Here is a 24,587-nt window from a genome sequence, read left to right as displayed (position 1 = left end):
CTCAGTCTGAAGGGGATGTGACACAACACCTATCCCAAGGCTGAATCAGATGTTTACTGCCAGTTTGGGCACAGCAGAGAAGTCTGTAATCTCCACAACCCTTCAGTGTTCTTGTGTGGAGTTTTAAAATTAAACATTTCATAATGAATGTTTCCAATGAGTATATCTTTAACAGTCTACCTTAATAATTCCATTTTTTTTCTTTTGGTTTCTAAGATGGAAGTTGGTTGTAGGGAAAATTTTGTATTAGGGTCAAGATTGCTAGTGCTTTTCAGATACTGCATATTCCTTTTATTTTATGTACTGGAGATTGAACCAAGGGACACTTAACCATTGTGCTACATCCCCAGCATTTTTTGTTTGACACAGGATCTTGTAAGTTGCAGACGCTGCCTTTAAACTTGTGTTCCCCCTGCCTCCTAAATAGCTGGGGTTGCAGGCGTGTGCCATAACACCTGGCTAAAACACATATTTCATAATGAAAACGTTTATATCCTTTGGTAAAATTATTTTTGAAAAGCTTACATCTTTTTTTGGTAATTGCTTTTGCAGGAATAGCTACCTCTGTGCATTATAACTAGTCTCTTACGGAGAAGGTTGGATGGCAGGCAAAGGAAGTAATGAGTCTCTTCCAAAAGACTATAGAGATTCCTTGGGATGTAGCTCAGTGACAGAGCTCTTGCCTAGCATTTGAAGTCCTAGATTCTATCCTCAGCACTGGAAGGGGACGGAGGAAGAGCCTATAAAGGGATGATAGGATCACATTTCATTCAATGATTTCAGTTAATTTTTACCATGAATTCAATTATGGGGGTGAGGGGACTGGCCAAGATAAAGTGATATCACCATTTACTGGGTAACTACTATGTGCCAGCTAATGTATTAAAAAGCACTTTGTCTTTTGTTTCATTTAATTCTCTCAGCAAACCCTAAACACTAAATTTCAGAAAAGTTAAAACTCACTCCAGGTCACACAGCTAGCAAACTGCCAGGAACAATCAGTAATTCAGAGAATGACCTGTCTTTAGTTTACCTGATGAATATGCTATTTTTGAGAATTTTGTTCAGAAATCCAGATTTTAATGACTCTCCATTCCTTTTGCTAAGTAGTTCAAGTAGCTTCTTGTACCAAGTGTGACCTTGCTCCTTTTTTTTTTTTAAGAAAGAGTGAGAGACGGTGAGAGAGAGAGAATTTTTAATATTTATTTTTTAGTATTTGGCGGACACAACATCTTTGTTGGTATGTGGTGCTAAGGATCGAACCCGGGCTGCACGCATGCCAGACGAGCGCGCTACCGCTTGAGCCACATCCCCAGCCCGACCTTGCTCCTTAATACTTTTAATAATGAGAACCCACGAATTTGAAACTCAGGCCATTTATTCGCCTTATCTCCTTCAACCATTACAGCTACTTTAGGAGGTTGGGTTCTCTCATTCCATTTTATAGATGATGAACTTAATGTTTTGGAGAGGTTAAGAAAATAGCTCATAGCCCCCGAATTAATGAAAGGTATTGCTACGACTGTACTCCAGGTCTTTACCTCCAAAACCAGAAGAAGCTGTACACACACCACCTGTGCTTGGAAACATTTTTTGGGTCTTAGCTACTGTCACTACTGTCATTGTCAAAGCACTGGCGAGAGCGCACTGTGCAGATATAGTATTTATCAAGTGTTGGTAGTGTCCTGGGATCTGATACTTTGACGAGAAAGCTGTCGCTCCATCAACTTCTGGACTCACGAAGGGATGGGTAAGTAGGACAGGCGACAGAGAGGCCCCACAGCACAGCAGCAACTAGAAGCGGCCCCAAGGCAGGGGCTAGGAGACCGCCCCTTTGCCTCGGACCGGGGAGTAAACAAGGGCCCAGGCTACCCCGGGGAGTCCGAGGCCTCGCTTTTGGTTCTCGGAGTTCCTACAGGAGCCTCAGGGAACTGGAATCGACCGGACCAACAACAGTGGACAGTGACAACAGAAGAACTCCAGGGGGTGCCCCTCGCACGCCAAGTCCCCGGGCCCCAACAAGTCCGGGCTCTGGTGCTGCCGTGCCTAGCGGATCCCCTTGGGCTCTCGGCCCCGCCCCCGGAAGTGACGCGAGGCGTCGTCTGGGAGGGGCCCTAGCGCAACCGGGGGGTTCAAGAGTGGCGGCGGCCGCGGAGCGCCTAGCAGGCCCGGCCGAGGCGAGGAACGCCCCGAGCGCGCGCCCGGCGGGTAGCGGCCTGACGACCCGCGCCGCCGACACTGCCGCCACGTGCGGGGGCGGGAGGGCGGGACGCAAGGAGTCGCGGCGGCTTTGCGGCGGCGGGAGATGCGGGAGACTGCGGACAACCGGCGGGCTCGGCTCGGCGGCCGCTGCCGCCTTCTCCGGCTCCGCCGCGGGGGTCGCAGCGGCTGCCGCGCCATCCTCAAGTTCCCAGCGTGAGGAGTTGGCCGCGGAGGGGAGCTTTGCATTCGAGACCGTGAGCGAAAGGGAGCCCCGCGCGTGGCCTGGTGAGCGGCTCTCCCGCTCCCCATCAGGGTCCAGCTGCGGCCCCTCGGACTGGGGGCGGGCGCGTGGGCCGAGGGGCTCGCAGCACAACAGGAAGTGCGGGCGCGGGGCGGGGCTGCGGCGCGCTCCCCTGGGGACCCGCCCCCGGCCGCTGGTGCCCGCGGCCCCTGCTCCGCAGCGCGCAGGTGGACTCCGCATCGTGCCGCTCCACTCCTCACTCTCTAGTTGGGTTCTGCGAGGTCCTTTAGGCAAAAGGTGGCAGCGGGTTTCGTTGCATGGGTGGAGAGAAGGGGAGTAATTCTGACTTTCAGTAGTGACAGGAAGTTGGAAAATGAAAGTACAGTAATTGAGTGGTTACAAAGACCCGTGAGGTTGTGCCTCTTCCTCGGACTTTGATCTTCTCTGGGGCGCACGGTCCCAGAGGTGTTTCTTCCTTTCCCCTAGCTCGCTATTCATCCGGTGTCAAGTTTCATTTCTTTTTCTACCTCTCTCCAGCACCCACCTCCCGCCTTTACTTTCTGCTTACTGTACAGCTGCAGCAAGGCTGGGCGCTTCTTCATTCTAGTAAGATAAATTGGAAACATCTTTTGGGGCATTGGTAGAAATAAGGGGTATTCTTGACTGAAGTGATCAAGAGATATTCAGTTGGCTTTTCCCCAAACTATTAATGTTTGAAGTTTAGGACATTTAAATAAAGATTCCTAAATCTGTCCCTTTGGTTGCTGGATCAGATCCTCCTTCCTGTCCCACTCCGCGTGGAAAACTTGGTGCTTTGGTATTTAGGACTGATATTTTCGTTAAAATGCAGTATGATTCAGTTTTTTTTCCCCTAAGGAATTCTCTCTTTGATTTTAAGTATTAAAACTTTTGTTAATGGAGTCTGTTACATCCTGAGGGAAATATTGTCTTCTAAGGGTTTTTTTTTTTTTTTGTAATTTAACAGTATACATTTGGAAATGGGAATGTAGCTCTGAGAGTTTGTGTAAGACCCTGGGTTTCATTCCCAGCACGCGCAGACACACACACACACACACACGAAGGAAGAAATATACATTTAATATTCTCTATTCTCTTTATATAAGATCCTGTGCAGTAGTTTAGCTATATCCGGTTACTTTTTGACAAGGATTATTTTGATTCAAAACTAATCTTAATACATTTAAGATTTTTCGTTTTTTAGGTAGCCATTGAAGAATTTGGAAACTTAGTTTTTGGTCTTAGCTACTGTCACTGAAAAATAGTTGGGTTATGGGTGGCCACAGCAACAGGACTATGTGTATTATAAACATGTTGAGGGTGGTAGCATTTCACTTCATAGAATCTTCTTTAATAAGCCATTTCAACAGGGATACTTCTTTCTTTCTCATTCTTTTCTTCTTCCTTCCTTAATATTGAGGCTGGAACACAGGGCCTGAAGCATGCTAGGCAGAGGTACCATACCCACTGAGCTACACCTCCAGCTGCCTCTTTTAAATTAGCACAGGGATTAGTCTGTCTTTGGAGTGTTCCTAGCATCAATTGTTTTCAGTGTTTAATCCTTCAAAAATCAGACTCCTACCATGATGAATGTGGTATGCCAGTTATCCCTGCTCCTGAGGAGGCTGAGGCAGGAGGATCCCAAATTTGAAACCAACCTGGACAATTTAGTGAAATCCTGTCTCAAAAAATAAAAAGGTCTGGGGGTGTAACTCAATAGTAGAGCACTGGTCTGTCATACTCAAGACCCTGGATATAATCACCAGTACCAGAAGGAAAAAAAAATCATATTCCTTAAAATTGAGGAGGAAAATACAAGATTTTTTAAAATTTAAAAAAAATTCATAATCATACAAAAGTCAGGATTTTTTGGTGGGGGAGGATACCAAGGATTGAACTTTGGGACACTGGACCACTGAGCCACATCCCCAGCCCTATTTTGTATTTTATTTAGAGACAGGGTCTTGCCAAATTGCTTAGTGCCTCGCTTTTTATTTCTCCTGTCTCAGCCTCCCAAGCCATGTGCACTACCACACTGGGCAAAAGTTGAAAAAAAAAATTTTTTTTTTTTTTGGTACTAGGGAGTGAATCCAGCCTTCTGAGCACATCCCCAGCCCTTTTTCATATTTTATTTAGAGACAGGGTCTCACTGAATTACTTAAGACCTCATTAAATTGCTGAGGCTGGCTTTGAACTCATGATCCTCCTGCCTCAGCCTCCTGAGGTGCTGGGATTACAGGCATGCACTACCATGCGCATGTTGAAAAATTGGGATTTTGTGAAAAGGAAAATCAAGTATTTTCTCTCCTCCTTGGCTGTTTGTAACAAGAGAAAAAGGATATATATTTTTTACTCTTAACCTTTGTAATTTTTAATTATTTGTTTTCCTCCTTTAGTTTTCCTTTATGACTGGAAATCATTGAAGTTCATAATTAATACCACACTTTTAAAAACTGAAGTGAAAAGAATTTTATCTATATTCTCAGGAGTTTGCCAGTTTTTCAATTGAAAGAATAACCTGATATTAATTAAATTAGGGACTTTGAATTGGGGAGCTGGGCACAGTAGCACATGCCTGTAATCTCTGTGACTCGGAAGGCTAAGGCAGGAGCATCGCAAGTTCCAGACCAGCTTCAGCAACTAAGGGAGGCCCTAAGCAACTTAGCCAAACTCTGACTCAGAAAAGGGCTGGGGATGTGGCTCAGGGTAAAGCTCTAGTACTAAAAAATAATTGAATTAGTGGCTGAGGGTATAGCTTAGGAATAGAATGCTTATTTAATGTACGTGAGGCCCTGGGTTTGATTCCCAGCACCACACACACAAAAAGCATTCTTTTAAAAGTATCCATTGCATTGTCCATTTTATAACTCTTAGTTTTTCTCAAAAGAAAATTCATTTCCACTTTTCCTGTCCAAAACCATGATGCTTTTTCTTTTCCTCCTAATATAGCCTTCTAGCCTAGACATCTAATAATGTGCTAAAGAGGCATCAGCATTTCCTGTAGCAGGAAGGTTCTATACTAAAGTATCCAATAGCTTGTCACACTTGACTTCATGGATACTGAACCACTAGTAACCAAAGGGAAGGTGGACACAAACCTTCACCACCTTTGAGCACCTATCTTTGGGAACCTTCTCTTTGCTCAGGACAGTAATTGTATGCTCTTTGTGAATATTTTAGTGACTGTTTCTGTTTTTCTAGCTGTGTAGCTTAGTTACTATAAGCATGTAGGGCTCAAATGTGATCTACATGATAGGTGTTAAGACTCCATGATTTGGATTTTAGAATTTTTCCCAAAATAAGTGGAATTATAAGCAGCACTTTTATAGTAAAATAGAACTTCCTGTTCTCTGTCTTCCTTTCTTCTATTATTGTCTCTTTCTTTACCCTAAGCATTCTTGACACAAGGTGATGTCTAGAAATGTGGAAATTGATTATTTTGTCTAAACTCATATTTACAAGGGAATAGTTTTTACAGGCTTATGCTAACAAATAATTGCTTAAGAAAACTGTATAGTAAAAAAAAAAAAGTAATTTATCATGAACAAGCATCATGAGAAGAAAATGGCTATTTGGTAAACTCAGAAAAGTGACAAAGAACTTCCCTGTGCCCCACCATACTTAATGAACATGATAACCACTGTTTTAACTCAGGTCAAGACTCGGGAGCTGATTTCTAGAGGGCACAGTTGTTTAACATTAAGGAAGCTCTTCATTTGAGGATTATTATCTCCTAGTACCTAAATACAATACTTCTTTACAATGAACTAGTAATATGAATGTTTTCACCATCTAGAGAAGAGGGTTCCCTAATGAATAGATGAGGATGTTGCTGTGTCGAAGGGAAGTTGGACCCAAGGTATCAGCTTCTTGACTGTGGCATCTCCCCTTTCTATTCTTTATTATTTTCCCATCTTTATTTGCAGATGACAGTATCTCTGTATGACCAGTTTCAAAGTGGTAAACATGAGGATTACTGGAGAACATTTCAAGTGCCTCAGAAAAGTTTGAAAAAACCAAATATTTTTCACTACAGTTTCTTACTCTACCTCTTTTTGGCAGTGGAAGTAGTTGACCCTTAAGGATCTCATCTCCGTGAGCTATATGTGTTAGAGTTAGTCTCCTTAGGCCTAACTCTTGTAACATTTGTTTTGTTAGGTTTGTTTGTTTTAAACATCTGTATTGAGAAGCAGTTTATACCCAAGAATTCACCTACCTCTAGTGTACAGTTCAGTGGTTTTTAGTATATTCACAGAACTGTGCAATTACCACCACAATCTAAGTTTAGAATATGTTTAGCAGCCCAAAAAGAAACCCTCTACTCATTAGCTGTCATTCCTCATTCCTCTCCCTACTCTTCCTCTACCCCCAGCAACTGCTGATTACTTTCTTTGGCTATAGATTGGCCTGTTCTGGACTTCTGATGTCAATAGAACCATGGACTGTGTCGTCTTTTGTAGCTGACTTGTTTCCTTTGCATAGTAGTGCCTTCAAGGTTCATGCATGTTGTGACAGTAATTCATTTTTTTTTAATGTTTGAATGATATTCCATTACCACATTTTATTTATCTGTTCATCAGTTAATGGATGTTTGAGTTGTTTCCACTTTTTAGCTATTATGAATAATTCTGCTCTGAACATTCTGGCAAAAGTTTTTGTATGGACATAACATTTTCATTTTTCCTGGGTATGTAGGAGTGGTTTATGTGGTAAACTTGTCTGAAGTGGCCATGAGATTTCCACTAGCAATGTCTGAGGGTTTCAATTTCTCCCTACTTGTTATTGTCCATCTTTTTGATTATAGCCATCTTTGTAGGTATGACGTGGTTTCTTATGTGGTTTGGATTTTCATTTCCCTTATAACTAATAATGTTGAACATATTTTATGTTCTTATTGGCTATTTTCATGTCTTCTTTGGAGAAATGTGTTTTTTTATTGTTGTTACTTTTTTGGTTTTGTTTTGTGATACTACGAATTGAACCTTGGGTTTTTGTGTCACTGAGCTATGTTGCTAACCCTTTTCGAAGGCTGATGATGAACTTGGAATCCTCCTGCCTCAGCCTTCCTAGTTGCTGGGATTACAGACATGCAAATCCTTTGCTTCGTCTTAATTTTGTCCTTTTTAAGTTACTTTAGATACTTTAGATACAAGTTGTTTTTGAGATATGATTTGAAAATATTTTCTCCCATTTTCAGAATTGTCTTCTCATTTGATGGTATTGTTTGCAGCACAACATTTAAAAAAAAATTTTTATAGTTGTAGATGGACAGAAAGCCTTTATTTTATTTGTTTATTTTTAATGTGATTCTGAGGATCAAACCAAGTGCTCTACCACTGAGCTACAGCCCCAGCCCCAGCCCCAGTTTTAAATTTTGATGTAGTCCAGTTTACCTATTTTTGTAAATTTTAATGGAATTGATTTAATTTATTTTTAGTCCTATTCTGCCCCACTGAGTTCTCATTCCTACAGAAAGGAAGGTTTGTTTATTTTATGTGTGAATATGTTCAGTTATAAGTTTCTTAGGATGAGTTTATATATGTCTGGCCAGAGTTTTTGCCCTAAAGAATTCTTTCTCATGGACCACATATTTTGAAATTCTATGAGGAAGATGTATTTGTGAGTGTATTTCCATTTTGCCTTGTTGCCCAAGCCAGCAATTATCAACCAGGATAATTTTGACCTCTCCTAGCAGAATATTGACTATTTCTAGAGATTTTTTTTTTTAATTTTGTTTTAGATGAACACAGTACCTTTATTTTGTTTATTTTTGTATGTGGTGCTGAGAATTGAACCCAGTGCCTCACATGTGCTAAGCAAGAGCTCTCTACCACTGAGCTTCAACTCCAGCCCTGGAAATACTTTTAATGGTCTCAGTAGGACAGGGGATGCTGTTGGCATTTAGTGGATAGAGACAAGAGATGCAGCTAAAATCTAGCACATGAGACAATACCCCAAAACAAAGAATGATCTGGCCCCAAATATCGATAAGGCTAAAATTGAGAAACTGGCCTCAAAACAGGTATGGGGGATTTTTTTCTTTCAGTTTGTCTTGTTAATTAAATAAAGGTTGCTAATCAAATAAAAGAATAATCTATGCAGATGGAATCTCTATAGATAGATAGAACTGTAACAGAACTTGTAAATTAGGGAACATTTTATTGAATTCTCAATGCTGCCAATTATATGTAAATTACATTTATGATAATGGATACTATTTGGAGGAGAAGTATCAGTTGGAGCAAAAGTAGATTATTACTTGTACCTCAGCTCCTGGCCTGCCCTGGACACATAACTTGGTAAATAATCAAACTAGATAGAGGTTGAGATAGATGGTGGTCCTCTGAGAGACCATGATAGTGAAACTGTAGGGAAAACTCTTTTTTTTTTTTTTTTTAATGGTGCTGGGGATTTGATCCCAGGGCCTTGTGCATATAAGGCAAGCACTCTACCAACTGAGCTACAACCCTAGCCCCATATTCTTAATAACATACTCTTATGGCTGGCAATCTTCAGTCTGCTCCCAAAATTTACAGAACTAGCTTTATTCTCCTTACAAGTTGCTTCTGAAGCTGTATGGCTTATTTTGGACTCTGGATTCAGATCATCTGGGCTTAAATCTCAACTTTGCCATTTGCTTTGTGACCTTGGACAGACTGGACAAGGTATTTAACCCTCTATTGATTCATTTTTCCATGTGTAAAATGAGAGTGCAGCCATATCTATCTAATAGGAATATCGTGGGTATGAAATGAGCTAGTACACTTAGAGCACTTAAAACAGGCCTCTGATATACAGTGTTAATTCTATCACATATCTGTATTCTTTCAGCCCACTGCTATGGACAGTGCCATTACCCTGTGGCAGTTCCTTCTTCAGCTCCTGCAGGAGCCTCAGAATGAGCACATGATCTGCTGGACCTCTAACAATGGGGAGTTCAAGCTTTTACAGGCAGAAGAGGTTGCTCGTCTCTGGGGAATTCGCAAGAACAAGCCTAACATGAATTATGACAAACTCAGCCGAGCCCTCAGATACTATTATGTAAAGGTAACACACATCCTGATCTTGATGCTATACAGAGAACCTCAAGCCAAGAATTATTTCTTCTCTTGTTGAGATTATAGGTACTCATGTCTTGTTTTATTTTAATACAATTTATTTTATAGCCTTAGCATTTAGAATTAGGACACAAGGTATAAATGTTCTGGGTGTATTTCTGTAAACTCTCAGTAACCTACTCTCATTACATGTATTTTGTTCCCAACTACAGTTGTCTTTAAAAGAAAAAGTCCAGATTGGAATACAAAAAAGGAATTCTGAGATTCTTGAGGATAAATATTCTCATATGTGTCATAACTAACTTTAAAAATTGTCATGTATACTTTTTTTATAGCTTTACTTCCCCCCCCCCCCCCCTTGGTATGAGGGCTCCCAGAGGCTCTTTACCACTGAGCTTCATCCCAGTTCTTTTTATTTTCTAAGTTGCTTTGGTCTTACTAAGTTTTGAGGCTGGCCTGGAACCTGCCATCCTCCTGCCTCAGCTGGGATTATAGGTGTGTACCACCATGCCCACCTGCTTTGCTTGATTTTGTTTTCATTTCACTCAGGGAGTATAAGTTAATACTTTAAAGAATAGCTATTAATATAGTTGATTTCCTAGGTAAAATTGTTTGTTTAATTTCTTACTATTTTGAATACATTCTTGGGCACTGAGGAAAAATAAATGGTCCAGAGACTTAGAATCTAAAAAACTAACTGTAACCTCAGCCCCTTGGGGGGCTAAGGCAGGAATATGTTCCAGGCCAGCCTGGGCAACTTAGAGATGAGCTCTTACTTTCACCTTTAAGTAATTGATCTTTTCAGCTTTCCTGTACACAGATAAGAGGCAAGGATCAACTGGAATTTCTGAAGGAAGTAGGAACCTGCAATGTTCTGAATTCCTTTTTGCTTACTCAGGATGCCTATGGCTTATTCCTTTGGAATTATTTAAGATTGCAATTCAGTTCTGACTTTATACAAATACTTGGTTGATAGAGGTAAACAATTGAAATCATTCAGGTTTTGTGTAACATACTAGTTCAGTTGCTGATAAAACATTTGAGTGTTGTTGCCTTAACTTCTCCATCATAGTAGAGGCTGTGTTTGGTATAGCTACATGAATGTATATGATTTTGAGGCTTCTGAGTAAACTGTGCCCACTTCTTATTAAGCTACCTTACTCATAAGCTGTGGGACATAAGTTTATAGGAAAGTGTAAGAATGCTTATCTTCTTTTTTGTAGTACCGGGGATGGAACTCAGGGCTTTGCACATGCTAACAATGCTTATTTTCTTTACCTACAGAATATCATCAAAAAAGTGAATGGTCAGAAGTTTGTGTACAAGTTTGTCTCTTACCCAGAGATTTTGAAAATGGATCCAATGACAGTGGGTAGGATTGAGGGAGACTATGAAACTTTAAACTCCAGTGAAGTCAGCAACAATTCCAAAGATGTGGAGAATGGAGGGAAAGAGAAACCACCTCAGCCTGGTGCCAAGACCTCTAGTCGCAATGATTACATACACTCTGGCTTGTATTCTTCATTTACTCTCAACTCTTTGAACACCTCCAATAAGAAGCTTTTCAAGTCAATAAAGATGGAGAATCCTGCTGAGAAACTGGCAGAGAAAAAATCTCCTCAGGAGCCAACACCATCTGTCATCAAATTTGTGACAACACCTTCTAAGAAGCCTCCCATTGAACCTGTTGCTGTCACCATTTCAACTGGCTCAAGTATTTCCCCGTCTTCTGATGAAACTATCCAAGCATTGGAGACATTGGTTTCCCCTAAACTGCCTTCCCTGGAATCCCCAACTTCTGCATCCAGCGTAGCTACCAGTTTTACCCCTACACCTCCTGTTCCGTCCATTCCCCCTTCTTTGAAGGAGCTTCCTAGGACACTTTCTCCACCGCTGGGCTCCAACCCAGACATCGACACAGACATTGATTCAGTGGCTTCTCAGCCAATGGAACTTCCAGAGAACTTGTCACTGGATCCTAAAAATGAAGATTCAGCTTTGCCAGAAAAGGACAAAACAAATAATTCATCAAGATCCAAGAAACCCAAAGGGTTAGAACTGGCTCCTACCCTTGTGATTACAGGCAGTGACCCAAGCCCACTGGGGATATTAAGCCCATCTCTCCCTACAGCTTCTCTTACACCAGCACTTTTTTCACAGGTAACTATATTTTTAATGCCATTGTTTGTATTTACTCACTTCTTAAAACAAATCTAGAATTTCCACCTGCAAGTTTGTTTTCTGTTCTTATTCATCTTAGAAAGGTTATGTGTAATTTTTCACTTCAATCAGTTTTGCCAAAATAAAAGGTTTAGAGTATTTTTGGTGAAAATATATTGTTGTGTAAGTAAATATATATATATATATATATATATATATATTTTTTTTTTTTTCCTCCTAAAGAGAGTAAATGTTCATATTTCTCTCTGGGTCCCGTGAAACTGTTACAGTAGTAAAAATCCTGAGAACCTTGAGAAAAAGGACTGATGTGATGTTGAATAACAAGTTTGTTTAGTTACAGTAGGTATTTATTAACTTGCTCATCTCATAGAACATTTTAATAGATAACTTCCAGACCATCTCATTATTAGAAGGAAAATGATGATTCACTTACCCACTATTCTTCTGCATCTGATTTCAGGTTTGTTTTTCTATTTGGGAAAGACCCTATGTAAATTTGTTAAAAATTAGTTACTTTGACCTTATCTTTCTTAGGTTAGAAAAATGATCTCTTGAGATTTTCATCATAATAAAATTTTTAGATTTAGGGATATTTGGAGTAGAGAATAATATTATATTTGGGTTCAGTTAGTATATTAATTTATTTATAGTTTGGCTACTTGTATACTATGGCAAGGATAAAGCATAATCCTGGTAAGTCCTTTAGTGGATATTTTTGTGTATTACAGACACCCATCTTGTTGACTCCAAGCCCCTTGCTCTCCAGTATCCACTTTTGGAGTACTCTCAGCCCTGTGGCTCCCCTGAGTCCAGCCAGACTGCAAGGTGCTAACACGCTTTTCCAGGTAAAAGGCTATCTCTTGTAATGTTAAATGAAGAGGTATGCAAAAAGGCACTGTCTCACTGTTCATTTTAGTCATTATATAATTTCTATTTGATAAATATTCTTTGTTTTATTTTTTAATTTCTACATTGATTTTCTAGCTAGCGAGCAGCTTATATTACTATTCATAGCAGTTTCCTTTTCATTATTTACTATTAATATTCATTTGATTTAGACCAAAAATTGTTTGATACTGAGATTTTTGGACTCATCCATTTTTTTTTTGTCATTTAAAATACTAGAACTCTTCTATCAAAATGTATTTACACACACACACACACAGAGCTGGGTATAGTAGTACATGCCTATAGTCCCAGCTGCTCAAGAAGCTGAAAGAGGAGGAGGATTGCTAGAACCTAGAAGTTTGAGACTAGCCTGGGCAATATAATGAGACCTTCTTTCATTAAGAACAAATCTGTGTATCTGTAAATAGATATATCTATACATAGATGCGGGTCTGAACTTACAGTGGGTTTATACCCTGATGACCCCATTATTGTAAGTCAAAAATACGATCAGCTGAAAATACTTTTAGGCCAGGCACTGTGGTGCATGCCTGTAATCCCAGCTGCTCAGGAAGCAGAAGGATCCAAGTTTAAGGACAGCCTGAGCAACTTAGTGAGACCCTGTCTCAAAATAAAAAGGAATGGGGATGTAGCTCAGTGGCAGAGTGCTTGCTCTGAGGGTTGGTGCGACGCCCTGGGTTCAGGGGATTTAACAAAAAAGAAAAAAAAATGCATTTGATACACCTCACCATCTGAACATTATCACCCAGCAGCACAGCAGTGGCACACCGTGGATCATCAGTTGCTTCCCTGTGATCTGGTGGTTGACTGGGAGGTGTGGTCCTCTGTTGCTACTCAGCATGGCAAAGGGGTGTATACTGCATGTTACTGGCCTGGGAGAAGATTAAAATTCAAATTATGGTTTCTACTGGATGCATAAGGCTCTTGCACTATCTTAAACCATAATATGTCAGGGACTGCCTTTGTAGATACATATACATATATACAGATATGTACACAGCCTCATGTTGGTGTGACAGGAATACATTCTTAGAAAGATGACATTAGGTGATTGTGTACCATACAAACTTCAGTGGTGTAGCCTGCTACACACCTGAGGGGGAGAGAGATACCAAGCCTAGGAGAAAATGATGCAATCCAGAGACAAGGTAAGCAGGAGGTGTGTGAGGCTGCTGCAGGGAGAACATGGCATCTGTTTTACAGTGAATTTTGTAAGTGGAACTTTGTAAGTGGAAAGCGCACAGTCTATAATAGTGATGAAATGTCTAGTGTGGTGTAGTAGAGACATAAACCAGTAGTAGTCATTGATTATCAAACATTAGGAACTGTACATAACTGTGATACTTTTTTTGAAATTTTTTTAGTTGTCGATGGACCTTTAATTAATTAGTTAATTAATTAATTAATTTGTAGTAATGCTGAGGATCGAACCCAGTGCTTCACACATGATAGGCAAGCGCTCTATCACTGAGCCCCAGCCCATGTGCTCTACCTTATGTGACTGGCAGTGCAGTAGGTTTGTTTACATGTTGCACTGCAGCATTAGGACAGCCCTAGCATCATTAGGGGATGGGAATTTTTCAGCTCCATTTTAATCTTAGGGAACCACTATTGTGTATATGGTCCCTCGTTGACCAGATAGTCATCATGTGGCACATGATTGTGCATAGAAGAGCTCTATGTACAGGTTCTCTCTTTTTAAAATTTGACTTTGTATTTGTGTGTGTGTGTGTGTGTGTGTGTGTGTGTGTGTGTATGTGTTTAGGTTCCCTCTTGGTTTTGGGAGTTATCAGGGACTGAACTCAAGGGCATCCAACTACAGAGCCCTATCCCCAGCCCTATTTTGTATTTTATTTAGAGATAGGGTGTTACTGAGTTGCTTTTTGCTAAGGCTGGCTTTGAACTCAAGATCCTCCTGTCTCAGCCTCCTGAGCTGCTGGATTACAGGTGTGCACCACTGCACCCAGCTAGGTTCCCACTTTTAATTAAGAATTTTGTAGTTTTTAAATAGAGGAAAGCCTTGAGAATAGTCTGTCAAATATTCTCATTTCCTCCTCACTCAGAATTGATATATATCAGAAAATGCATATAATCTCTTCACCAATATGTTAGGGAAAAGTCTTGCTATTTTTAATGGTTTTAAACATATTTGGCCCAAACATTTAGACTTTATAAATTGTAAACTTTCTCGTGGTCAATTTATTTACTTTTTCAGAGGTGACTATTCCTTGAATATTTCCTTATATTTTATAGTTATAATTTTTTTTGTTGTTCTTATGAAAGTGAATGGGTAAGGAAAAGAAGACAAAATTTAGGGATTTGGCATGTAGCATTGTGGTAGAACGCATGCTTAGCATGTGCAGGGCCATGGGTTCCATCCTCTGTGCCTAAAAAAAAAGAAAAAAAAACCCAACTTCTGCTTCTGTTTATTTACTTATTTATTTATATCTTTCAATGCTAGGGATAAACCCCCAGGATCTCGGAAATGCTAACTTGTATCCCCCTCCTTTTTAAAAACAAACAGGCTGTAGTGCATACCTATAGTCCCAGCAGCTGGGGGGCTGAGGCAGGAAGATCACTAGTTCAAAGCCAATCTCAGTAACTTAGCATGACCCTGTGTCAAAAAAAATAAAAAGGATATGGCTTAGTGGTTTAGCCCCCCTGGATTCAATCCCCATACTACCCCCACTTTGTTCCCTACCCCCCAAAAAAAAAAAAAATTCCTGAATTATTAAATGGGAAAAGTGTTGAGAATCTTCCATATTTTATTTTTAAATTTTTCTTTGCTTCTCCTGAGCACATAATTTGGGCAAAGTGGTAGTGCTTCTGTAGCTTTAGCCTAGAATCTTCCTAAGTGGGTGATCTCAGAATATGTGATGGGAAAGGAATGCTTTTCTAAATGAGCACCCTATCTTTCTGGACTTCTTTTTGAGGGTTCATGTTTTATTTTAAAACTGAATAACACTCTAAGGTGCATATTGTCATTTAGTTAACTTTTTAAAACTTTCATTTGAGGTTAAATGTAAACCTACATTATCTTGACATAATGAAATGTAAAGGTTTGTTCTTTATTTCCATTCTGTTGAGGTTGTATGGAGAGAGTTAATACTTAGAATGTTAGGACAAACACTTAAGGTTTTATTATGATATCATATACTTATTGATGAAGTTACTGCTTTTATCCTGTGAGCCACTGCAAAGTCTGTTTTCTATGTTCTGCCTTAGGGAATATAGTAGAAACAAAGTGAAAGTTGGGACTGAGTAGTCAGATGATAAAGTGTTTTTGTTTTCTTTCTCAGTTTCCTTCTGTGCTGAACAGTCATGGGCCGTTCACTCTTTCTGGCCTGGATGGACCTTCTACTCCTGGCCCATTTTCCCCAGACCTGCAGAAGACATAACCTACGCACTTTTGAAGTGAGAGAACCAAGGAACAAAGAAATAGACGCTCGACATGATTGCGTTTGAAGTGAGAGATCCATAGTTCTACAATGCTGATAATATACAATTGTGATTTTTGTCATTTCCCACTGAAATACCTTTTTAGGATTCCCTCCCATTAGGACTCAATTTGGATTATATGTAAAAATGCCTTAATTGGAGACAAACCTCCCTCTCCTTTTTTTCTTTTATATTTTGAGCTTTGTATTAAAGTAATTTTGGTGGGGTTTAGCAGCAATGCTTTGCAAGAGTGGTTAAGAATAGAGTTAACTCCTGGCCATTGGGACCCATTGACCAGGGGAAAAAATTAAAGAAATGTTAGGTAAATGAAATTGGCCGTATCTTTAGGACTAAGTGCGCTCTGTTGAATGAGTAAATGTGAGTTTTTTAAAGCAGTGGGAGAAAAAGAACCATTCTTCTTCATACACAGTAAGATTGGTGCAGTACTACTGAGGAGATTTTGTTTTGTGTGAACTGCAACATGTATAAGCAACTCCAAAGAAAGGCATCTTATTTCCATTTATTCTGGGTGGGTCTCTTAGCTACATGCATGGTCTTCTCACCTGTCAACAGGGCTTAGAGCTAGTCTATTTCAACATAAGATATTCAACTTAGGGTATAATATGGTTTTTTAGAACATTCAGTGAGACTGTGGGGACACCCCCCCCCCTTTAGCACAGTAACGTCTAAACAGTGATTCCATACCCATAGAATACAGCATGGCACATGATGACTTCTAGGAGGGTGGACTTGGGTTTTGAAAATTGGAAGCATCTCTAAATTAAAGGTTTGATTACCTTGAAGCAACACATGGGGCTTTTCCCAGTTAGAAGATAGCCAAAGAGAAAGAATCTTGCTCCTTCCTATCTGGTTTACCCCATTTCCTGCTGTATATTTAGCATCTTTCCTTTTAAATCAGAGGTTATTAGGGGTTGTGACAGTGTTCGGATGTAATTAGGAAGGTAGACTGCAAAGAGAAGCCTTCTAATCAGTAGTGAGACAAAGATGTGCTTGTTTCTTTCAGTTTTTCTCTCTCTCTTTAGGGAAGAACAGATTTCATTTGGCAGTGCTCAGACATAGTGATTGCATTGTTAGACCTTCATCTCTATATTATAAGATTTATAAAATATTACCTTAGGTAAGTCAATGCCAGGTGTGGACAGATAGCTTGATTCCCAGACTGAGTTATACCAGTATCACAGTGGAATCTTTTGAGAAGTTTGGCTTTAAAGTCCAGGACTAAATTAACATGCTTCCACCACCACTGTGCCCATTAAATTAGTCTCTTAACCTTGTAGTTGAATCATGGGAACTAAGTGGAATGAGGGAGTAAGACTTGAGGGCTCAACATGACACTGTTACAAGCCAGCATCTTCCAGATGCATATTATTTGCTTTAAGTTTTATTTACATACCGTGTAGAAAAGCATTTGTGTAACATACTGTGCTATCTTATCTCATTAGCAGTGGAAGGAAAGTCCTCGATGAGCTGCCTCTGAAGGTGTGTGTTGGGGACCTGTTACTACTTTGTTGGTAGTTACCAGCTGAACGTTCTGTTCCTGAGATGTGCAATAGTAGTGTTGAAAGGTAGTGGTCAGTAGTGATGGGAACAGACATTGGACTTTCTTCCCATATTGAATTATTTAGCTTTCATACCTGTTTTAAATTAGATCCCTGAGCAGCTCTTTGGAATAGTTTTATTAGGCTAACATTTTGTATAGTAATTAAATATTGATGGTTGATTTAAATAGATGTTTTAAATTCTGAAAGCACAAAGGTATTTTTTTTTTAATCTTTGAGTTAAAGGAGAAAAGCCATTGGTTTATTTTCACAGATGATATATTTGATAATTTTCTGTCTCAGCACAAAGGTACCTTGGCACCATTAAAACTCAAGGCATTTCCCTAGGAAGCTGTTTTAACATCAGGTCTCCTTTGCTTTAGTCTGTCGCGGAAGCCTCTGAGAGGCGTGAGGCCTTAGGAGGTAGATGGTGCTCTGCTTTCTCTTTGAGATCAACTAAGTTGGGGAAGCCCTTGCGTGCATGAGTGTGTGTCTGTCTGTGTCCGTGTCTGTGTGTCCTTTTTTAAGTCAAGGTTTACAACCTTAGCAAGTGTGTGAGGCTCTGAGACAGCCTCCCTCCTGGAAAAGTCTAAGAACAATTCTTAGCATCAAAAGCATACCACATGGGGCGGGGGTTGTGGCTCAGAGGTAGAATGCTTGCCCAGCATGTGTGAGGCACTAGGTTTAATCCTCAACACCACATAAAAATAAATAAATAAAATAAAGATATTGTGTCCATCTACAACTAAAACAAATATCAAAAAACAAAACAAAAAAACATATGACTTAAGATGAGTATTCACTGGGGAGACGTGTTTCGTGGCGCAGCTGGTATCTCAGTAGTCACTTTGTTAGGATAATTGCTGGTGGGCAACGGTAGCCTAAATCAAAGGAGAGAAGCAGGCTGCCAGGGCCTTGGGATGTCCTCTGTGATCACTTCTTCTGCTCTAGTCATCTGTTGGAAAATGTTCAGCAGCCAGAATCTCTGAGGTGGCCAGGGGAACCCCTGAATTTATGGAATTTATCAATTTTCTTGATGTATATTACTCCACTGGGGCTGATTTTAAGACACTGCCATGGAGTTGAGAAGGGATATTCATAGTTGACCCAGAGTCAGTGCCAACAAACCACTGCATTTATTCCACCTCTGGGTGGATTTTCACGTTTAAAATAATTTTTAATTATATGCTGATTTGTAAAATTACCAAATTAAAATCTCATGTCTTGACTTTAGTAACTTTTTTCCTCTGACACTACCGATTGAACCCAAGGGCCTTCTACCTCTGAGCTGTATCCCCAGCCCTTTTTATTTTTTATTTTGAGACAAGGTCTTGTTAAGTTGCCCAGGCTGCCCTCAAACTTGACGTCCTCCTGCTCAGCTTCCCGAGTCACTGGGATAACAAGTGTGCACCACTGTTTAAATCTTTTTTTTTCCTCTCACAGTTCATCACAGTGCTTTTGTGATGTTATCTTTCTCATGGCATACTTTGTATGTTTGAACAAAGGGAAAACTTTCTTTAAAAAAAAAAAGTTTATACATAATTGAATCTAAGAGATTCTCCAAAGGTCAATCATAAGCTCTTATCTTTAAAATCTAGGTTATTTCCCCCCCACATTTTGGCAATTAAAATCTAGGTGTAATTTTTTTTTCAAATTTTGGTGTGGAGCCAGGTGTGATAGCACACACTGTAATCCCAGCAGATGGGGAGGGTGAGACAAGAGGATCAAGAGTTCAGAGCCAGTCTCAGCAATTTAGCAAGGCCCTAAGCAACTTGGCGAGATTCTGTCTCTAAATAAAATATGAAAAAGGGGGATGTGGCTCAGTGGTTAGGTGCCCCTGGGTTCAATCCCCAGTATCAAAAAAAAAAAATTTTTTTTTTTTTTGGTGGGGAAAGTAAGCCATGAGGCTACTGAATTCCTTCCTTCCTTCCTTTTTTTAATATTGGGGGAAATTCCTTGAAGATTTATTTGCATGCTATATTAGAGATCAAAAAAGGCATTGACTGGCTGTTAAATCTGAGACTTGGAATTCTGGAGCTGTAACTCCAGGCTGTTTATGGTATCACCGCGATCCTGTTCCCACCAACATTGGGCAATGTCTACTCTGGTAGCATTGTTTCATTCTGATTTTAGAATTTGTATTATAATTCCAAAGTTTTAAAAGGTAACTTTATGTTTCTATCAATTTAAGACACTCAGTGGTATTTCAGAAAAGTGTTCTCTACCACTGAACTACATCCTCAGTCCTTTTTAAATTTTAAAACAGGGTCTCACTAAGTTGCTGAGGCTGGCCTTACATTTATGATCTTCCTGCTTCAACCTCCCAACTACACACTGGGATTACAGATATGTGCCATCATGCCCCAGCAGTCTCTAATCATTTTTATCATACCCCTCATCAGTAAATTTTTGAAAACAGAAACTTTCCCTATGAAAAACTCTCATGTGTTTCTGTTATTATATACCACTACACTAAAGTAACATGTATGCATCATGCATATTATTTCTGACAGCTTGTTATCTCTTTCATCTTTGTATCAAGTGTGCTTAAAAACTTCTTTTGTTCTTGTGTTATATTTTACTAACATTCAGATTTCTTTATGCTAAGATATATAACAATTTCCACTTTGTTGCTGTATTAATAAATGTGTGTGTGTGTGTGTGTGTGTGTGTGTGAGAGAGAGAGAGAGAGAGAGAGAGAGAGAGAGAGAGAGAGAAAGAGAGAGGAGAGAGAGAGTGCCCATGAGGGAGAAAGAGAGATATAGCATCTGAAGGAATTCTTTTCTTGATGAGTCTATTCTGCTTATTGCTTTATTTACTATATATGTTTTATTTACCCCCCAGAAATCTAGAATTGTGCTGAAGTGCCCTTCTAAGGTGTAGAAACAATTGTGGAGATAATGCAGGTTGCTGGGCAGAAACTTGGGGATCTGAGTGAACCACCAAACCCAATTGGAAAGTTAGAAAGATGTACCTATTATCTGAGGATGTGATAGAATATAGTATTTCTAAACTGGAACCAGGCTGTTAAATGTCCAGGCCACAGTAGTTTGAATGAAGTGAAGGTCAACCATGATTATCTTTCTTCAGCAGGTGCTCTGACCAGAGAAGCATTCTGTGGAAAGTATTTTAATTATTTTTTTGGTCTGGGATCAACAAATAAATGTTTTGTTTTTGTTATCAATGCTGGCATTGCCTGAAACAGGTGCCCTGTTTTAACATGAGAACCATCCTCACTGAAGGAAAAAGTTTTAATCTTGGAGTCTAGAATTCTTTGCGGAGTGGTGGTGGTAGTGTACTGTATTAAGCAAGAACAGGAGGTGCTTGATTTCACTTCTCATTCTTGGTAGAACCTGCCACTATCAAAGTTGTGTTTTGACTATAATAAACACAGCACATGTGAGAGGTGAATTGGTGGTGGTGGTGGTGGTGGTGGTGGTGTAAGTGGCTTACGAATGCTCCATCTGAAGCTACCAGGGTCTTCAAGCTGCTTTTCTGAACAGAGAGATACCTGGATAGCCTGCCAAAGAGCAGCCATTTTGAGAATGCTGCTGTTCATACTTAGCCATTGTGAAAGATGGAAACCTGGAGGTTTGTGCGAGAGGGGAAATGTTGACTTTAAACTTCCTACAGAAGCCAGGAAATTCAAGCTGTTGTTGTCATTATTTTATTTTATATTGCAGTGCTGGGGATCACGTAGGCCTTGTACCACAGAACTAGACTCCCAGCCCCACATAATTTTAAATGAAACCTCTTACTAGGACATTCACGAAGGATACAAACGTAGAAGTCTCTTGAATGCTAAATTTTTGTGTGTAATACACATCAGGGAGTTTTATGAGATTTAAAACTTTACTTTGAAATATTTAATTGGGAGACTAGAATATTCTTTCTAAATCATTCTGATTTATTAGCCAAGTACATGTATGTATATACTGATGTATGGACTGAGAGAGAGTGTGTATAAATCTGTTTTTCACAGGGATCATATATTATCCTCTAAACTGGGATGGCTCCTAGTTTATTTTATACTAAAACTTAAAAAAAAAAAAAAACTTGCTGCACTTTGCAGTTGCTACTTTTTAAAGATTAATGTCTTGCACATTTCAGTTTTTAAATACACAGAATCATGGGCCTTAAAGACTAATTGCTTGCTAACATTTTAGAAATACAGCACTGAAATATGTTGTACTCGAAACAAGGTCATCATAAACTCTTTCCTTATGTTCATATATTATTGAGCTAATAAGGATGTCTTTTCTTAAAATTTCTACATTTCTGTTTGCTTTTGTGAAAATTTTTATTTGACTGGGTTGTTAAGTTTCTCAGAAAGGAGATTTATATTAGAAATACTGTGTCTACCATACAGAGAATTCAACCATGGATTGATATAAAAAGTGGAGGAATTCTAGTTTTGTGCTTAATTTACCCCATTTAAACTGTACACAAACAGCATTAACAGAACTGCAAAGGAGGGCTTCTGGGTTGAATGGTCTCAGCTTTTCCTCATTCCCATCTCATAAAGGCCTGCTCTGGTTCTCTCTCTTCCAAGGATTATGAGCCATGCTCAGACAGGCCTGGGATCTCCTGGATGGGGTAGGGATGGAGTGGAATGCCCTGTGGCTGGCCCAGAGTTCTAGCCAATAGAACCATTCAGATCTGCCTGGCATTCATGGTGGAATATACCATATTAAATCACTTCGCACTTTCTTGGGCACCATTATTAGCACTGTTTTTGTTTTTAATAACTGGAAGCACTTAATGATTATTTTGTTTAATTTCAGCTTAGTATATTAGGGGTCATGGGAGTAAGGTTTATTTCTCATTTACTTTGTGGGAGGAACTTAGGAGTGTGTGGGGAAAGGATAAAAGACCACCTAGTGAGCCATTCTTCTAGGTTCTGTAAGGTAGGCTCTTTGGGTTAGGATGTTTTAAAGTAATTTGCAAGCTTTAATGTACTCTATGATTTTTAAAAGATGTGCAGTTGCTAGATTATACTTAAATATGAAAAAAATCCAGCTATAAGTTTTTTGTTTTGTTTTGTTCATGTTCAGTTGTTTTCTTGTCTATCATGTAGAGGACTTAATCCCTTCTGAGACATTTCTTTTTTTGTTTGTATTTTGGGGCAGTATTACCAGTGGCCTTTGTGTGTACATTCATTGCTTGCATTCATTGTTTATATGATAGAGAAACATATTTTATAAACTTCCCTGTTCAGTATTAGTGAAATTAACTAAGATGCATCTATATAAAGATAAAAAAGAAATTAATACAATTAACTTCTGATCATTGGGGGCCTATTTATTCTGTTTGGCTCCTACTCTTTTCTAGTCATAGTCATGTATTTCTTCACTTTGCCTTCTAACAGTTTCATTTATCTTTGTGGAGTAGGGAAGATTTAAATATGAATTTCAGTTCATTTTGCTACTGGATAGCTTTGTTTAGAGGCAAATAAAATTTTGATCAGAAGTAATTTCTTAGAATTATGCCCTTTATTCACCAGATAATCAGATTGGCTTAAGAAAAGAAGAAGTATGTATAAGTTTGCTTTTCTTTTGTGCCTGGGTCTGGTATGTTGCCCAGGCTGACTTTGAACTCCTAGACTCAAGTAGTCCTGCCTCAGCCCTGTTGAGTAGCTGGAACTACAGGTATTACACCTGACTTAACTTTGCATTTTGAAGAACAAACTAATAATTTTCCATGGGCCCTACTGGATCTTAAAAAGCAAAAGATATCTGAGAGACAACTAAGGATCAATGGGAGTTAACTGTAGGTTAGATTCTTTTAAATTTCATACTCTGGGTGGTTTAGAGTTGAAACTGGTTTGTGGACTATAAAATATGGCCAGCATTTAAAAATTAAATGATATTAAATAACAAACTCTATTAGATATAGTACAAGTGCACAACTACCCAGAATGAGTATTTTAAGGTATTATTAATAACTTATGTTAATTAATTTCAGTTTAACTTACATTAGGGAGACGTTCAGAGTATTAAAATCACCTTTTTTTCCTTCTTCCTTAAAAGGCAGTTAAAGTGGTAACTGCTAGTGGTTATGAAAATTCACATGAATTGTTGGTGAAGCCAATAGAAACTGCCTTGTCATCTAGCCAGCAGCAGGGTTTACCTGGTGAACAAAGGCATGTTGTTCAGGGTTGATTAGGGTGATTGTATCTCTGAGTCTGGAATTCTGTCTCTGTGCACAAAGAAACTTTATGCAGAGTTTAGGTGGGTAAAGAAAGGGATATGCAAGCACTTTGAGGGCTTTATAATATGCTGCTTTAAAAAAAAAAAAAAAAAACAATTGATACTCGGTGCATCTCCACACATTGTAAGGGGTTGCTCTGAGTAACCAACCAGGTGGTCATTTTTTCTATCACCTCCCATGTTTTATGCAAAAATTTTGTTAAATTGTATAATGGTGGTATGTATCTTTTAAGAAAGATGATACATTTTTAAACTATTTTGTGTAAGAACTGACAGAGGAATTTGCTTTGTATAATGCAAGCTGGCTTTAAGAAAGCACTGTAGCAAATTTACTACAAGTCCAAAATTATACAGATATATTAGTAGATATATGTGCAACTAGATATGGACAACAGTTGTATTTTTTTAAATAAATATTTTTAACAAAATAATTTTCTGGATTGATTATTCATTTCCCTTCTTTCACATTTCTTGAGATAATCTCTGTGCATTGTATTGTATTTTCATCCATGCTAACAAGGGGTAAGGAAGGAATTTAATTTTCCCAGTGCTTTTTGGTTAAACCTGATCTTCAACTACTTGATATGTATCTACATTAAAATATTTAAAGTCTAGGTTGGGACAGGCAGTGAAAAGGGGAGACTGCAAATGATTGTTGGCATAAAGTGAATTAAAAGAGAACTGACCAGCAAGAAAAAATTATTAATTATGTGAAATCTCTATTTTACTTTATTGACATTTTAAAGGTTTTTTAAAAACATTTTTTAATAAG

At 39.0% G+C, this 24,587-nt stretch overlaps 1 protein-coding gene across 2 annotated transcripts; it reads left to right on the top strand.

The window, feature by feature from the left end:
- The first annotated feature begins 2,122 nt into the window (after positions 1 to 2,122).
- Positions 2,123 to 24,246, top strand: Elk4 (ETS transcription factor ELK4). Of its 2 annotated transcripts, none has more exons than XM_078022703.1 (5): positions 2,123 to 2,487; positions 9,293 to 9,508; positions 10,804 to 11,679; positions 12,429 to 12,545; positions 15,909 to 24,246. In XM_078022703.1, exons 2-5 carry the CDS (start codon positions 9,302 to 9,304, stop codon positions 16,005 to 16,007), a joined length of 1,299 nt encoding a protein of 432 aa, XP_077878829.1. In that variant the 5' UTR covers positions 2,123 to 2,487; positions 9,293 to 9,301; the 3' UTR covers positions 16,008 to 24,246. The 2 variants fall into 2 exon arrangements, with proteins under 2 accessions (XP_077878829.1, XP_040133584.1); XM_040277650.2 differs by lacking the exon at positions 2,123 to 2,487 and adding an exon at positions 9,102 to 9,126.
- Positions 24,247 to 24,587: the final 341 nt, after the last annotated feature.

The sequence above is a fragment of the Ictidomys tridecemlineatus genome, chromosome 10 (genome assembly GCF_052094955.1).
Source record: "Ictidomys tridecemlineatus isolate mIctTri1 chromosome 10, mIctTri1.hap1, whole genome shotgun sequence".
NCBI lineage: Eukaryota > Metazoa > Chordata > Mammalia > Rodentia > Sciuridae > Ictidomys > Ictidomys tridecemlineatus.
Note: the sequence above shows the minus strand (reverse complement) of the source record. Positions and strands in the feature narration are given on the sequence as shown.

What these genes read in the sequence shown, in the direction of transcription:
- Elk4 (XM_078022703.1), top strand. Translation starts at nt 9,302, where the DNA reads ATGGACAGTGCCATTACCCTGTGGCAGTTCCTTCTTCAGCTCCTGCAG. An exon ending in TCAGATACTATTATGTAAAG is followed by an intron (nt 9,509 to 10,803) that starts GTAACACACATC and finishes CTTTACCTACAG; the next exon opens with AATATCATCAAAAAAGTGAA. An exon ending in CACCAGCACTTTTTTCACAG is followed by an intron (nt 11,680 to 12,428) that starts GTAACTATATTT and finishes TGTGTATTACAG; the next exon opens with ACACCCATCTTGTTGACTCC.